The following is a 16,405-nucleotide window of genomic DNA, read 5'->3' as shown; positions in this document are numbered from 1 at the left end:
GATTTCCTCCAAGACAGGAATGTCAGTGTTCTGCCATGGCCAGCGAAGAGCCCGGATCTCAATCCCGTTGAGCAAGTCTGGGACCTGTTGGATCGGAGGGTCAGGGCTAGGGCCATTCCCCCCAAAAATGTCCGGGAACTTGCAGGTGCCTTGGTGGAAGAGTGGGGTAACATCTCACAGCAAGAACTGGCAAATATGGTGCAGTCCATGAGGAGGAGATGCACTGCAGTAATTAATGCAGCTGGTGGCCACACCAGATACTGACTGTTACTTTTGATTTTGACACCTCCTTTGTTCAGGGACACATTATTCCATTTCTGTTAGTCACATGTCTGTGGAACTTGTTCAGTTTATGTCTCAGTTGTTGAATCTTGTTATGTTCATACAAATATTTACACATGTTAAGTTTGCTGAAAATAAACGCAGTTTTGCTGAGTTTATGACATAAGTGCGTTCGGAAACCCTTTGATTTTCACAACAACAAAAAAGCGCACAAAATGACCCCAAAGACGCACGGGCATCAAAACCATACAAAACAACTAGTATACACGGTAGTTGACTCGTCACGTGTGTCTGTCTCTGCCGGAGTCCGTTGTGAACGTGAGGAGTGCCTGTCTGACTCAATAGTGAGTTATAATAAAACGGCGAATCACCGGAACCCACGTGAGGTGCTAGGGCGCATCATGAAAGCGCATTCGTAATTCAGCGATCCGTGGGATTGGGCAGAGGGAGTGGAGGTTGGGTTAGGAAAAAAACACGATTGGTAGAGTTGAGAATAAAACTTGTTGGCTCAGATATTTGTGCAGCCACGTCCTCTCTTGCTAACTTCCCCACTCAACGCGGAGCTGTCCATTGGCACTGGTGCTGAAACGCGTCTATTCTCAATCCCTCACAGCGGTGCACGACGGAGTGTCGAGAGTAAAACATTTGGATGATTGTATTGACTTTTTCCATATATTTTTGAGACACTTCGATGGATATACATTGATTTACTCAGCTTTCATCAAGAGCGCATCAAAGGTCCACGTTCTGACCCGGTCAGTTAACGGACTCTTAAGAGGCAGAAAGATGGCTTTTATGGTGAAACAAATGGTGGGAGGGCATGTGAAGAACCTGACCGGGGGTTTGACTGAGGAAAAGCCCGAAGGAGAGAAATCGGAAGCCGCAGCGGCAGGAATGACCCAGGAGGAATTTGAACAATATCAACAACAGTTAGAGGAGGAAAAGTAAGAACAAACCCAAGTTTATCGATCCATTTGAATAGCCTATATATTTTGAAAGGGTTGCGTACTATAAAGCGGAGTTTATTCTGTGTAATGTCCAATGTAAAGACGCTGCTGAGCGCGTGCCTTTACAAGCCCCAGTGCGCCATGCACTATTTTACGCATCAGTGGGATCCACGGCGTTCTCTCGAGCTCACCACACAGCTGCTACACTCGATACATGAGTTTTCTTTCAGGTTTCAAGAATTGTATAGGACGGTTTTCCATTGGAATTCTTGCAATAGCCTAATCCAAAAACAAAAATGTGTCAGTAATCACAGTGAGTTTTTAATGCCCAATTATACTGTAAAACGGGCTCGTTTCCCAATAGGCATATACTAATGCTTCAGGTTGATACGTGTCTTCAGATTCATTCTAGAACATGAATTCAGTTACTTTTATGTCCAATTTATTAAAAATGTATTGAATATCATCCTCAATGAGCTCTCCAAATAGTTTCCCCCCTTTCTTGGATGTCCCTGTGATGTAGGCCTCCATATTAATTTTGTTCACAAAGAGAAGACACCTCAACAGAATAAATTCGTCTGATGTGAGTATCTCTGATCTTGAAATGTATTTTTATCTGGGTATAACTAAGAAACCCATTGCCATATCATAAAAATCTGATAATTTAATTGACTTTACTCCAAATTCCCCTATGTGAGAGGAGAAGATGTCCTCAAGGTTTGAAAGCGATGACTCTACAAAAGCTCATAGGTCTGAACATATATTTGTCCTGTGAAAAAAATACCCTCGAAATGTGTCTGATCATGTGCAGTGCCTCCACACACACCTGTATCTATATGAAAAGTATACTTCATTAAAAAGAAATAGGTAGTACTACAGGGCACTACCCTGGCTTAAGGTCACATGGCTCCAGGCTCCAGGACAAACAGCCTGTTTGCTGTTGACATGTCAGACATGGTGGAGCATCCACTGACTCCCCTCAGAGACTAGCCTCAACTGTCCACAGCCCACGTTGACCTCAATCCCATACCATCATACATTACACTGGGCTTCAGGGGAGGTGAGCTCTTATAATGTGGCTACCGCCATACAATATATCATAGCACAAAGTCTGGTGTCAGTGCTCTGTATAATCCAAGGAGAATAGGGTTGTTGGATTGGGGTTGTTTGCAGTGGCATGTCATATATAATCATGTTATCAGGCACAGTAGTCACAATGACATCCCCTGGTTATATGATGCCCTTGAGAGGAGAAGACACAAGACTCGTCATCTCAGTGCCATCAGGAGCTCTACCATTGGCTCTCACAGAGCGCTGGCTTATGTGCTGCTGTGTGGTGGTTTACATGCTCATGTTCATTCACGGTGGGCAAGATAACAGTAATGCCACTGTGAATATACACTGAGTGAACAAAACATTAAGAACACCTGTTCTTTCCATGACATAGACTGAAAGCTATGATCCCTTATTGATGTGACTTGTTAAATCCACTTCAATCAGTGTAGATGAAGGGGAGGAGACAGGTTAAAGAAGGATGTTTAAGTCTTGAGACAATTGAGACATGGATTGTGTATGTGTGCCATTCAGAGGGTGAAAGGGAATAACAAAATATTTAAGTGCCTTTGAACGGGGTATGGTAGTAGGTGCCAGGCGCACCAGTTTGTGTCAAGAACTGCAACGCTGCTGGGTTTTTCACGCTCAACAGTTTTCCATGTGTATCAACAATGGTGCACCACCCAAAGGACATCCAGCCAACTGTGGGAAGCATCCTTGTGGAACGCTTTCGATACCTTGTAGAGTCCATGCCCCGACACATTGAGGCTGTTCTGAGGGCAAAAGGGGGTGCAACTCAATATTAGGAAGATGTTCTTGATGTTTTGTACACTCAGTATATATCCCCTCAGGGCCAGCCCTAGCCTTTTGAGGGACCAAGGCGAGATTTGGTTGGGGAGGCCATGATTTTTGCCATGAATTTCCCCCCATTTTTCCATGAATTGTTTATATGATATCTGAATGAGAGTGTCTAACAAAATCAATTGGGGCCTCCTGGAGGTCAGGCCCTTCGTGCCTGGTTGGTAATTCGGCCATGATTACTACAAGTTTAGATAGCTAGGTAGACTAATTTACCAATCTAAAAAATATTAGCTGACATGGGCTAATTGAGTGACTGTTAGTGACTGACATAACAAGAGGCGACCACCTATGTTGCTTATGCCCAGGGCTGGCCCTGTATCCCCTGAATGATAGGGATATGGCCTTGTCATTGGCCATGCACATGTATCATGCCATTGTTTACAGTACTGTATGTATGCATTATGATGTCATGCTGTCATTCAGACCACACTGTTGGCATGATCACATAGGTCACATGACGTCACCTCGGTTCATGGAGTCTACTTCGGAATGTTTGGTGCAAGGTGTAGGTCTAGTCTTGTCTTTTGAAAGAGTTTAATCCTATTCAGGTGTTTATATCACATTTTCACATTTTCAGTGATTGTTTTAATCTGATTATTGGAAAATTAGGGACAAAGATTATTTGAGTAATACTAAGAGGGCTGCCACGGAAAACACAAACTGTCTCTTGTCTGCCCTCTGCTGGAGTTACCAAATGGGTAGTATTGCAGTATTGCTGTACGTGGTGGTGAAGTATAAATATCTGATTTACCTCAACACAAGGCTTGCAGTATAATGATATTTGTATGGTGGTGTAGGGCAGAGGACATGGTGATGGGGTGTTGTGTTGTGGTGTCTGGGTGTGCTGTAGAGTGAGGTGATCCAAGGTTGTGTAGATTCACTGGTTTGGCAGCTGTAAAATGAGGTGTGCTAGTCAGTCAGTGTTTTGGGGTGGAGTAATCCTAGGTTCTGAGTTCAGAGGGTTTAGAGTTCTGTAGAGTGGTGTAGTCCTAGGCTCTGGGTTGGAAGGGTGTAGAGTTCTGTAGAGGGGTGTTGTCCTAGGCTCTGGGTTGGAAGGGTGTAGAGTTCTGTAGAGTGGTGTTGTCCTAGGTTCTGGGTTGGAAGGGTGTAGAGTTCTGTAGAGTGGTGTTGTCCTAGGTCCTGGGTTGGAAGGGTGTAGAGTTCTGTAGAGGGGTGTTGTTCTAGGTTCTGGGTTGGAAGGGTGTAGAGTTCTGTAGAGGGGTGTTGTCCTAGGTTCTGGGTTGGAAGGGTGTAGAGTTCTGTAGAGGGGTGTTGTTCTAGGTTCTGGGTTGGAAGGGTGTAGAGTTCTGTAGAGTGGTGTTGTCCTAGGTTCTGGGTTGGAAGGGTGTAGAGTTCTGTAGAGGGGTGTTGTTCTAGGTTCTGGGTTGGAAGGGTGTAGAGTTCTGTAGAGTGGTGTTGTCCTAGGTTCTGGGTTGGAAGGGTGTAGAGTTCTGTAGAGTGATGTTGTCCTAGGTCCTGGGTTGGAAGGGTGTAGAGTTCTGTAGAGGGGTGATGTTCTAGGTCCTGGGTTGAAAGGGTGTAGAGTTCTGTAGAGGGGTGTTGTCCTAGGCTCTGGGTTGGAAGGGTGTAAAGTTCTGTAGAGGGGTGTTGTCCTAGGCTCTGGGTTGGAAGGGTCTAGAGTTCTGTAGAGGGGTGTTGTCCTAGGCTCTGGGTTGGAAGGGTGTAGAGTTCTGTAGAGGGGTGTTGTCCTAGGTTCTGGGTTGGAAGGGTGTAGAGTTCTGTAGAGGGGTGTTGTCCTAGGCTCTGGGTTGGAAGGGTGTAGAGTTCTGTAGAGTGGTGTTGTCCTAGGCTCTGGGTTGGAAGGGTCTAGAGTTCTGTAGAGGGGTGTTGTCCTAGGCTCTGGGTTGGAAGGGTCTAGAGTTCTGTAGAGGGGTGTTGTCCTAGGCTCTGGGTTGGAAGGGTATATAATTCTGTAGAGGGGTGTTGTCCTAGGCTCTGGGTTGGAAGGGTGTAGAGTTCTGTAGAGGGGTGTTGTCCTAGGCTCTGGGTTGGAAGGGTGTAGAGTTCTGTAGAGGGGTGTTGTCCTAGGCTCTGGGTTGGAAGGGTGTAGAGTTCTGTAGAGGGGTGTTGTCCTGGGTTCTGGGTTGGAAGGGTCTAGAGTTCTGTAGAGGGGTGTTGTCCTAGGCTCTGGGTTGGAAGGGTGTAGAGTTCTGTAGAGGGGTGTTGTCCTAGGTTCTGGGTTGGAAGGGTGTAGAGTTCTGTAGAGGGGTGTTGTCCTAGGTTCTGGGTTGGAAGGGTGTAGAGTTCTGTAGAGGGGTGTTGTCCTAGGTTCTGGGTTGGAAGGGTGTAGAGTTCTGTAGAGGGGTGTTGTCCTAGGCTCTGGGTTGGAAGGGTATATAATTCTGTAGAGGGGTGTTGTCCTAGGCTCTGGGTTGGAAGGGTGTAGAGTTCTGTAGAGGGGTGTTGTCCTAGGTTCTGGGTTGGAAGGGTGTAGAGTTCTGTAGAGGGGTGTTGTCCTAGGCTCTGGGTTGGAAGGGTGTAGAGTTCTGTAGAGGGGTGTTGTCCTAGGTTCTGGGTTGGAAGGGTGTAGAGTTCTGTAGAGGGGTGTTGTCCTAGGCTCTGGGTTGGAAGGGTGTAGAGTTCTGTAGAGGGGTGTTGTCCTAGGTTCTGGGTTGGAAGGGTCTAGAGTTCTGTAGAGGGGTGTTGTCCTAGGCTCTGGGTTGGAAGGGTGTAGAGTTCTGTAGAGGGGTGTTGTCCTAGGCTCTGGGTTGGAAGGGTGTAGAGTTCTGTAGAGGGGTGTTGTCCTAGGTTCTGGGTTGGAAGGGTGTAGAGTTCTGTAGAGGGGTGTTGTCCTAGGCTCTGGGTTGGAAGGGTGTAGAGTTCTGTAGAGTGGTGTTGTCCTAGGTTCTGGGTTGGAAGGGTGTAGAGTTCTGTAGAGTGGTGTTGTCCTAGGTTCTGGGTTGAAAGGGTGTAGAGTTCTGTAGAGGGGTGTTGTCCTAGGCTCTGGGTTGGAAGGATGTAGAGTTCTGTAGAGGGGTGTTGTCCTAGGCTCTGGGTTGGAAGGGTGTAGAGTTCTGTAGAGGGGTGTTGTCCTAGGTTCTGGGTTGGAAGGTTGTAGAGTTCTGTAGAGGGGTGTTGTCCTAGGCTCTGGGTTGGAAGGGTGTAGAGTTCTGTAGAGGGGTGTTGTCCTGGGTTCTGGGTTGGAAGGGTCTAGAGTTCTGTAGAGGGGTGTTGTCCTAGGCTCTGGGTTGGAAGGGTGTAGAGTTCTGTAGAGGGGTGTTGTCCTAGGTTCTGGGTTGGAAGGGTGTAGAGTTCTGTAGAGGGGTGTTGTCCTAGGTTCTGGGTTGGAAGGGTGTAGAGTTCTGTAGAGGGGTGTTGTCCTAGGTTCTGGGTTGGAAGGGTGTAGAGTTCTGTAGAGGGGTGTTGTCCTAGGCTCTGGGTTGGAAGGGTATATAATTCTGTAGAGGGGTGTTGTCCTAGGCTCTGGGTTGGAAGGGTGTAGAGTTCTGTAGAGGGGTGTTGTCCTAGGTTCTGGGTTGGAAGGGTGTAGAGTTCTGTAGAGGGGTGTTGTCCTAGGCTCTGGGTTGGAAGGGTGTAGAGTTCTGTAGAGGGGTGTTGTCCTAGGTTCTGGGTTGGAAGGGTGTAGAGTTCTGTAGAGGGGTGTTGTCCTAGGCTCTGGGTTGGAAGGGTGTAGAGTTCTGTAGAGGGGTGTTGTCCTAGGTTCTGGGTTGGAAGGGTCTAGAGTTCTGTAGAGGGGTGTTGTCCTAGGCTCTGGGTTGGAAGGGTGTAGAGTTCTGTAGAGGGGTGTTGTCCTAGGCTCTGGGTTGGAAGGGTGTAGAGTTCTGTAGAGGGGTGTTGTCCTAGGTTCTGGGTTGGAAGGGTGTAGAGTTCTGTAGAGGGGTGTTGTCCTAGGCTCTGGGTTGGAAGGGTGTAGAGTTCTGTAGAGTGGTGTTGTCCTAGGTTCTGGGTTGGAAGGGTGTAGAGTTCTGTAGAGTGGTGTTGTCCTAGGTTCTGGGTTGAAAGGGTGTAGAGTTCTGTAGAGGGGTGTTGTCCTAGGCTCTGGGTTGGAAGGATGTAGAGTTCTGTAGAGGGGTGTTGTCCTAGGCTCTGGGTTGGAAGGGTGTAGAGTTCTGTAGAGGGGTGTTGTCCTAGGTTCTGGGTTGGAAGGGTGTAGAGTTCTGTAGAGGGGTGTTGTCCTAGGCTCTGGGTTGGAAGGGTGTAGAGTTCTGTAGAGGGGTGTTGTTCTAGGCTTTGGGTTGGAAGGGTGTAGAGTTCTGTAGAGGGGTGTTGTCCTAGGTTCTGGGTTGGAAGGGTGTAGAGTTCTGTAGAGGGGTGTTGTCCTAGGCTCTGGGTTGGAAGGGTGTAGAGTTCTGTAGAGGGGTGTTGTTCTAGGCTTTGGGTTGGAAGGGTGTAGAGTTCTGTAGAGGGGTGTTGTCCTAGGTTCTGGGTTGGAAGGGTGTAGAGTTTTGTAGAGGGGTATTGTTCTAGGCTCTGGGTTTGAAGGGTGTAGAGTTCTGTAGAGTGGTGTTGTCCTAGGTTCTGGGTTGGAAGAGTGTAGAGTTCTGTAGAGGGGTGTTGTCCTAGGCTCTGGGTTGGAAGGATGTAGAGTTCTGTAGAGGGGTGTTGTCCTAGGTTCTGGGTTGGAAGGGTGTAGAGTTCTGTAGAGGGGTGTTGTCCTAGGTTCTGGGTTGGAAGGGTGTAGAGTTCTGTAGAGGGGTGTTGTCCTAGGTTCTGGGTTGGAAGGGTGTAGAGTTCTGTAGAGGGGTGTTGTCCTAGGCTCTGGGTTGGAAGGATGTAGAGTTCTGTAGAGGGGTGTTGTCCTAGGCTCTGGGTTGGAAGGGTGTAGAGTTCTGTAGAGTGGTGTTGTCCTAGGCTCTGGGTTGGAAGGATGTAGAGTTCTGTAGAGGGGTGTTGTCCTAGGCTCTGGGTTGGAAGGGTGTAGAGTTCTGTAGAGGGGTGTTGTCCTAGGCTCTGGGTTGGAAGGGTGTAGAGTTCTGTAGAGGGGTGTTGTCCTAGGCTCTGGGTTGGAAGGGTGTAGAATTTTGTAGAGGGGTGTTGTCCTAGGCTCTGGGTTGGAAGGGTGTAGAATTCTGTAGAGGGGTGTGATCCTAGGTTTCTGTGGGTTCACTAAGTTGGCAGCTGTAGAAGTAGATGAGTGCTAGTCAGTCAGTGAGTCAGTCAGTCAGTCAGTCAATGCTGCTCTACATCCCAGAAGTCTGAATATAATTCCCCAGTAGAGTAGTGGACCGGCAGTAGACTGCATCTGGGTCTCACTGCAAGAGCACAGCCTCTCTCTGTCGTTCTCCCTCTTTCTCCCTCCCTCTTCCTCTACCCCCAGGCGTTACTGCTGCTTGTCCACCTTCTGTTGGCCTGCACTCTTGAGTCAGAGTGCAGCTCAGCAGAGGGCTCCCTGTGTTCTTTTCTTTCAGCCCTCACTATGAGATCCACAGTGGTATAAAAATCTAATATTGTCACATACACCAGATAGAAGCAGTGAAATGTGTTGTTTTACAGGGTCTGCCATAGTAGTATGGTGTCCTGGAGCAAATTAGAGTTAAGTGCTTTGCTCAAGGGCACATCGGCAGATTTTTCACCTTGTCTGCTCAGGTATTCGAAGCAGCGACCTTTTCATTACTGGCCCAACACTCTAACCGCGATGGCTGAGCTATGTGGTTAATAGTAACCAATGAATTTGTGCATTTGTGATACATCGCATTACAAACAAATCTAACAACGTTCCATACTAAAGACCATGACATGTTTATATTACAAAAAGCCTGATGGATGAATAAAATTATCATTACAGCATCTGTCCTCACATTGCCACTAATGCCGTTAAATCCTTAATCCTTCAGTCGAATTATGGAGGTGGACTGAAGGAAACATTTGTTATGAAGCATCAACTTGAGTAAGGACTCGAGATTATACCACCTTTGCAGCCGTTATGTGTGTGTGTGTGTGTGTGTGTGTGTGTGTGTGTGTGTGTGTGTGTGTGTGTGTGTGTGTGTGTGTGTGTGTGTGTGTGTGTGTGTGTGTGTGTGTGTGTGTGTGTGTGATTACATGCAGCGACACTATTTCAGCCGCTGTTAACCATTTCTCTCTGGTTTTCCCCAGGCAGGAACGAGATGCTAGTTTTGCCCAGAAGAAAGCTGAGCGGGCAACAGTTAGAAGTCACTTCCGGGACAAATACAGACTGCCAAAGGTACATCCATTACTGATTCTGCATATTTGATTCAAGCATTTTCTTACATTTCTACATGTTATTACAGTTATTACAGGCTCAGATCTAGGTTGTGTCCTTGAAGCAAAAACACCATCCAAATGTGTTCTGTTTGTACTCTCTTTCCTTTCTCCCTATGTCTCAATCATCTCATTCCTCTCCCTTTCCTTTGCCCTCGCTCCCTACACCCTCTCCCACTGGCCTGTGTGTGTGTGTTTGTGTGTTTGTGTGTCTGTCTCCACTGTGTGTGCGACCCAGAATGAGCTGGATGACACTCAGATCCAGCAGGCGGGGGATGACGTGGAGCTGCCCACAGAGCTAGCCAAGATGATCGCTGACGACAACAAGGAGGAGGAGTCCAAAACGTCTGTTCTGGGCCAGCTGACCAACATCCAGAATGTGGACATGGACCAGCTGAAGGACAAGGCCCAGGCCACACTGGAAGACCTCAAACAGTCCGCTGAGAAGTGCAATCTCATGTGATCTGGCTGGCTGACTGAATTCCTGCTCTCTCTCTCTCCCTCCCCTACTTTCTTTATCTGTACAACAAAGGATCTATGTAAAATATCATATGATCTATGATCATGTACAAACGTTGATAGTCATGTTGCTTTGAATACACACACATACAGTCAACACTGCCTCACACACACAAACATACTGCAGCAGCTTCTGGCCAAGGAATCAGAGTAAACACTGTCTAAGCTGTGGGGGAACCAGAGTAAACACTGTCTAAACTGTGGGGGAATCAGAGTAAACACTGTCTAAGCTGTGGGGGAACCAGAGTAAACACTGTCTAAGCTGTGGGGGAATCAGAGTAAACACTGTCTAAGCTGTGGGGGAATCAGAGTAAACACTGTCTAAGCTGTGGGGGAACCAGAGTAAACACTGTCTAAACTGTGGGGGAATCAGAGTAAACACTGTCTAAGCTGTGGGGGAATCAGAGTAAACACTGTCTAAGCTGTGGGGGAATCAGAGTAAACACTGTCTAAGCTGTGGGGGAATCAGAGTAAACACTGTCTAAGCTGTGGGGGAATCAGAGTAAACACTGTCTAAGCTGTGGGGGAATCAGAGTAAACACTGTCTAAGCTGTGGGGGAATCAGAGTAAACAATGTCTAAGCTGTGGGGGAATCAGAGTAAACACTGTCTAAGCTGTGGGGGAATCAGAGTAAACACTGTCTAAGCTGTGGGGGAATCAGAGTAAACACTGTCTAAGCTGTGGGGGAACCAGAGTAAACACTGTCTAAGCTGTGGGGGAATCAGAGTAAACACTGTCTAAGCTGTGGGGGAATCAGAGTAAACACTGTCTAAGCTGTGGGGGAATCAGAGTAAACACTGTCTAAGCTGTGGGGGAATCAGAGTAAACACTGTCTAAGCTGTGGGGGAATCAGAGTAAACAATGTCTAAACTGTGGGGGAATTAGAGTAATAGTCTTATGCCAAAGACCCTTCGCAGAAAACCATTCAGACAATGGCACAAAGTATATCAACTAGTCATATTAAGTGTGAGACTAAATCAAACTTTCTTGTCTTGGGACCACATTCAGTACATTACAAACCAAGTGTCTGTTATATCTATTGCAGGTGTAAATGTATTTGCAGTTAGCCTGTTCTGTTGTCCATCTAGTCTATGCTCATTAACTCGTTGGGGCCTTGCTAAGAGACAGCTCGTCCTCTGTGATGCCAACCCATCTAACCTTTCAACTCTGGCCTTTAACCTGTCCTCATATTGACCCCTGACCTCTCCATCTCAGTGCTGTTTTGTGCCGGTGGTTTGGTGTCGTTTAGCTGCTATGATATGTCAAGTGCTGTCTTTGAAAATGTCATCCTATGGCTGAGTGCTGGTCATAGTGTTTAATAAGTACACAATACTATGAACATATATGAACATAGAGTACTTGGTATTTGTCTGAATTGTTGTTGTATCACTAAGTAAAGACGCAGGTGAGAGCGGGAGAGGGGTTTGTCAACCTTATTTAGTAATATACAATATATATTTATTTAATACAGTGGTTCATGTCTTGTAATAGTTGAACAGTCCTTTTGTGACATTACAGTAATTGCATTTGAAGAAAGGATGGTGAACATGCCTTAGTAGCTTGTTTTATGTGATAGCTACTTTGTGCTTTCTTGTCAGTTCCATGAAGCAAAACAAACAAGTGTGAATATAATTCATTCTTACTCAAGTCTTACATAGCCTGATCACCTATACATATATCTCTGTATTAAAGTGTGTGACCTGCAATGATACTTTAAAGCCAACAACAAGAGCTTCTTTCATTTCCAGTCACCCTATGGGGTGATTCAGGTTGATCTCAAGATGATATTTCAGGAAGAGACATGTTGTTCATGATGTTTCTGTTTCCTGTCCATTCTTTGCTTCTTTTACATCGTCTTTGTTGTTCAGTGCTGTATGAACCTTATTGATTTTTGACTGACTATTGAAACCATAATAAACAGATTTTTATGATGTATGCTTCATGTTTCTCCATTTGTTATCCAGCCAGCCTGACCATCTTTTCAGAAACTCTAGGACAGAAGATTTATAACATATAATTTAAAGTAGCCATCGTTTGATGCTATAAAACCAAAACCTAATGTCCTGAACACTAGGTGGAGACAAAAATACAACCTCATCCGAATGTTTGTTGATTAATGATTGTTGAATTAATGACAAACTGAATATAATCCAAAATCCATATTAGCCCCTAATTAGATCAAGGTTTATTATCATGAAATTATTATCATTACAATACTGATAGGCCAAATGATTATGTTATAGTTGTTATAACCATTGTTATAACCACGTTCTTAAGTTAACCAAAATAATGATGTTATTATAAAAAATATATATTATTACCATTATTAGTGGCAACTTTACATTCCAGTGAAGTCTGATAATAAGCTCAGCCATCTGGCAGAATCAATGGCTCTTTGCAAAAGTGTACAGTGTTTTTCAGGGAGAAGCCAGCCAGCAACTGCTTGTGACATTTCTAGACAGCCCGGGTGTCGCTACGGGTTTTTCCTATCTCTTTTTTCAAAACACATTAGTTAGCATTTTAATAGCAGAGAAGCATGGGCTATTGGTAGTTTTCAAGTGCGGTGTGAAAGGGGAGAGCTGTAAAATATATTGATGCTGAAACCTTCCTCTATTGATAGGCGCAGGGCGTGAACAATGTTCAGCCTAGAAAGACACTGTGCCACTGCATGGCCAATCTGACACAATTGGCGTGAAACGGGCCAGAAAATACTATTCTCTTCCATTCTGTTCTATCAATCAGGGCTTAAAAACTCACTAGAAAGAAGAGCGAGAGGGAGAGTGAACAGGGTGACAATTTGTAGAACTTGAAGTGAAACCCTCACTGTGCGACGGTTTTCATAGAGGTTTCCCTCCTCGGGTTATCGCTAAAAAGGAACAGATTTGTTTTTTTCTGCACTTAAAATTGGAGCAGTGGGTGCAGATATGAGCTTCTAGCAATGGAATGCCTTCTGTCGACTGCTAGGGAGCTTGTGTGCGCCCCACACTCACTACCTCCCCAAACGTTGACGTGTTTTGTAAGGGGGACCACACAGGTCGTGAGTTTCATTAAATTTATAAACATTTTATTTATCCTGTATGACGAGCAGATTGCCAAAAACTACGTTGCTATAGAAATGAGTCCCACGGACTCCTCAACGACGACCAATCGTTGACCAGGATTGTAAATGGGAGAGGGGGCAAGGAAAACTTTCCTTTCTTTTTCTGGAAAAGGAGGGGTGTTGTGGGGGAAAGATTAACGAAGCGTGAAGCGTAACTGCAAGAGGGGGACAAAGACACATAGCGGGAGAAAATGCGACAGTGAGAAGAGACAGTTCGAATGAATTCAACCAACATAGTATGGAATACAGAACACGGAAAATATGAACGTTTTATAAAGCCAAGGAAGTTGGACGTATTTTGAAAACAGGAGTCAAAAGAGTTATACTTTCAAACGAGGGCATGAAATGTGGATAGTAGGTGTCCGAACTTTGGACAGCGCATGTGGTCACTTTTTGTTCCTTTTTTACTGACACGACTGTGACAGTTTTGCGGAGGATATGGGTGTATTGTTTGTAGGGTAGCTGAATCTATGCAAAGGATTTCAACAATTTTACTCATCCGTCCCAGACTGGATTCATTCACCCTCATAAAACGGACTGTTATTCCACAACTGTCAAGCGTGTATTGGAAAGACGGGGACATCTTTAGGTTTGTAGCTAGGCCTACTAAACATATTTATGTTTGGACCATAAACGCCTCATACTAAATGGGTTTATTATTTACATTACGTTTTAAATTCATCATAGACTTGGCTGTCCCGCACTAACTGGAGGAAAATGTGCGCATCGCCGAACTAGAGCTCTCTCCAGCATGAAAAGTTGGTGCAGCGCTCTGGCGCTCTTCTCATCGGTGCTGTTGGCGCTGGATGCCCAGTTAATATGTTGGCAAGCCCTGCTCCGATGCCATGAGGAGGCAGACTGTGAGCTTGCATACAGCCAGTATCTAGCCGCCTGTGAAGGAAACATCAGAGGCACCAGGAGGCAATGCCCCAGCCACTGTATCAACGCGTTGATAAGACTGAATCACACCCGCAATGGCCCTTACCTCGAGAGGTGTGACTGTGGTCAGGACATGGAGTGTAGGGATGCAAAGCGGGCGATTGAGCCATGCCTCCCCCGGAGGTATCCTGGAGACGCGGGGGGGATAGGATGCACAGAGGCCCGTCAACGATGCGAGGAGGACACCGGCTGCCACTCCTCCCTGACAGCCTACTTGTCTTACTGTGGGCAACTCTTCAATGGCAGGAAATGCTCGTCCAGGTGCAAGGCCACAATACAACAGATGCTATTCATCCCAAATGGCATGCTACTAAACCAGTGTGTGTGCGACGGGGTGGAAAGGCCGTTCTGTGAGGTAGTCAAGGAGAACATGAGCAAACTGTGCCAGATTGGAGACCACAGTGTTATTTCAGACCAGGCAGATATGGACGATATGTATGAGGATGAAGACTATGAATCGAAAACAGAGGAGATATGTCCTCCTGGCTCAAATTCTAGTTCCCCGCAGTTGTCGAGCTATATGGCCTTATTATGCATCACTCTTGCACGGATATTCTATTGAGAAATGAATGTGGTCTGTTTAATGTGGCCTGTTGTTGTGACAGGGACGGGTCCAATCTAATGAGCACGTGGGTTTGGTGTAATGGAATACTATTTGCTCCTAGTAATCTCCTATGGGCCTAATGGATTTTTCATATTTTGATGTGATGCCTTAATCTGGGACACAATAATGGACAGGACATTCAGACCACCAATTCAATTTGCAAATTAGGCCTAGGATACTCATGGAATATCCTAGGTCGAAACTCTTCTGGAGTGTAAAGATCAATAAAGTGATTGTTTAAGGAGAAGTGAACCAAATTTGACTTCATTGTAACAATACTCCTCATTGGGCATTGCATCCATTACTTCTGGGCTACCTTTTAAACTCTTATGCCTATTTGTTTAGTTTCGTCTCAATGGTCCTTGGAGTGTGGCTTTATTAAGACTTAAGATAAACATTGGACCAGTCCAGTTTCTGTTTTCTTTCCTCTCTGTTTTAGGGGCCTCTGCATTGTTGCAGCCATCACACTTCAAATATTTGTGGGGAACTGCTAGTGAACAGACAAGGGTTTAGAATCAAGTAGGCCTAGTTAAATTAACTGAAGTGCCTCTCCAGCCCCCCTACCCCCCATGACACATCCCCCACTCTTGATAGTTTTATTTAAAATGTCCCCCCACTCTCCCCCTTTAGGGACCCCCTTTCTTTATTGAAAGCAATAAGTCACCCTTCTCCTTATACACTGGCCTTTACAAGATGAATGTGGACTTATGATAGACTTATATGGACAAAAGAAGAGGCACTAGTGTTTTTTCTCAGAAAAAAATAAGAAATACCATTTTATTACTATGAACAGCAGTACACAAGCTACTTGTTAATAGGCCTAGTTTAATTTATTATTCATTTCATATAAAGTGTAATGGGTTCCTTTCCAGGACAGAAACATGCTTGACAGTTAGCCTAGATATTTAGCAAGAAGAGAAAAAGCTAAGAAGTTATTCCATTATTTTTTAATGAAGCTAATCCTTCCCGTGTCTTGTCATTATCTTTACAAGATGTCACTTGAAGTTTTTCTAAACTAATCTTTGTTTTTGTCATGATCGTCAATGTCATTTCTTTTTTATTTCACCTTGTTGGGTAGATGCTGGTCCATAGGGAAATGTAACTGTCATGTTGATGTTAAATTATATATATATATATAAAAGGAATCTATCTTTTACATTTATATGTCATATATTAATGCTGTAAATTAGTGTCCAATTTGTCCATTATGACTTTACAGTCAATACACAACCTCATGAATAATATGGCAGTAGTTTACATGTACAAAAACAATGTTTTTTGAAACAATTCTGCAGGTAGATTTGTCATCTCAACCAGTGTGGAAAGAAATAATGGATACTTGTTATATATGGAAAATAATTTATGTAATAAAATGATTAAGTGTGAGTCAAAAAGTCCAACTGTTTATTTGACATCCTGTATGTTATTCAAAGTAGGAATGTTTCCCAACCCCCAACTAAATGAATCATCACACCAAAACTATCAGATCTAAAGTATAGGCAAATGTAACTGCGCTGGAACTAGAGAAGACTGGAATGTTCAATAAGGGAAAAATGTCATTTTGGATCAGGCTCCAAAGTCACGTGTCGCCTTTGAATGTGAACTTGTGCCATTGCCAAGCAAAGCTAAAGGACCAGCAGACATTGAATCGGTTTGAATGTCTACTGCGTTGATCTTTGAAATGATACACTTGCATTTCTGGTAGTCCTGGCAATAGCAACTTTTACATGAAAAGACAAAACAGGACCTCTCACTACTACTGTCTTCTCATATCATCCACCTTCCCTGGAATTTTTAAAAACATTTTAGAGACACGTAATTTAGAACACGGTGATTGCATCTAAATGAATGCCTCCTGTGGCTTCTGAAAAGTAACTGTGTGATTGCTGTGTACCTTTC

At 45.0% G+C, this 16,405-nt stretch overlaps 2 protein-coding genes across 2 annotated transcripts; both read left to right on the top strand.

Annotated features, from left to right (window-relative positions):
* The first annotated feature begins 1,068 nt into the window (after nucleotides 1–1,068).
* Nucleotides 1,069–9,807, top strand: LOC120024890 (complexin-3-like). The gene is made up of 3 exons (XM_038969236.1): nucleotides 1,069–1,226; nucleotides 9,219–9,306; nucleotides 9,583–9,807. The coding sequence occupies exons 1-3, from the start codon at nucleotides 1,069–1,071 to the stop codon at nucleotides 9,805–9,807; spliced, it is 471 nt and encodes a 156-aa protein (XP_038825164.1).
* Nucleotides 9,808–13,097: 3,290 nt separating this feature from the next.
* LOC120025118 (growth arrest-specific protein 1-like) lies at nucleotides 13,098–15,638 on the top strand. Its single transcript, XM_038969555.1, has one exon. It carries the CDS (start codon nucleotides 13,715–13,717, stop codon nucleotides 14,462–14,464), a length of 750 nt encoding a protein of 249 aa, XP_038825483.1. The 5' UTR covers nucleotides 13,098–13,714; the 3' UTR covers nucleotides 14,465–15,638.
* Nucleotides 15,639–16,405: the final 767 nt, after the last annotated feature.

This window comes from Salvelinus namaycush, chromosome 30, assembly GCF_016432855.1.
Source record: "Salvelinus namaycush isolate Seneca chromosome 30, SaNama_1.0, whole genome shotgun sequence".
Taxonomy (NCBI): Eukaryota; Metazoa; Chordata; class Actinopteri; order Salmoniformes; family Salmonidae; genus Salvelinus; species Salvelinus namaycush.
The sequence above is the reverse complement of the archived record's forward strand: the minus strand, read 5'-3'. Positions and strand labels throughout refer to the sequence as shown.

Coding starts and splice junctions, on each gene's coding strand:
- LOC120025118 (XM_038969555.1), top strand. CDS start 13,715: ATGAAAAGTTGGTGCAGCGCTCTGGCGCTCTTCTCATCGGTGCTGTTG.
- LOC120024890 (XM_038969236.1), top strand. CDS start 1,069: ATGGCTTTTATGGTGAAACAAATGGTGGGAGGGCATGTGAAGAACCTG. Junction 1,227..9,218: donor CAACAGTTAGAGGAGGAAAA/GTAAGAACAAAC, acceptor GGTTTTCCCCAG/GCAGGAACGAGATGCTAGTT. Junction 9,307..9,582: donor ACAAATACAGACTGCCAAAG/GTACATCCATTA, acceptor TGTGCGACCCAG/AATGAGCTGGATGACACTCA.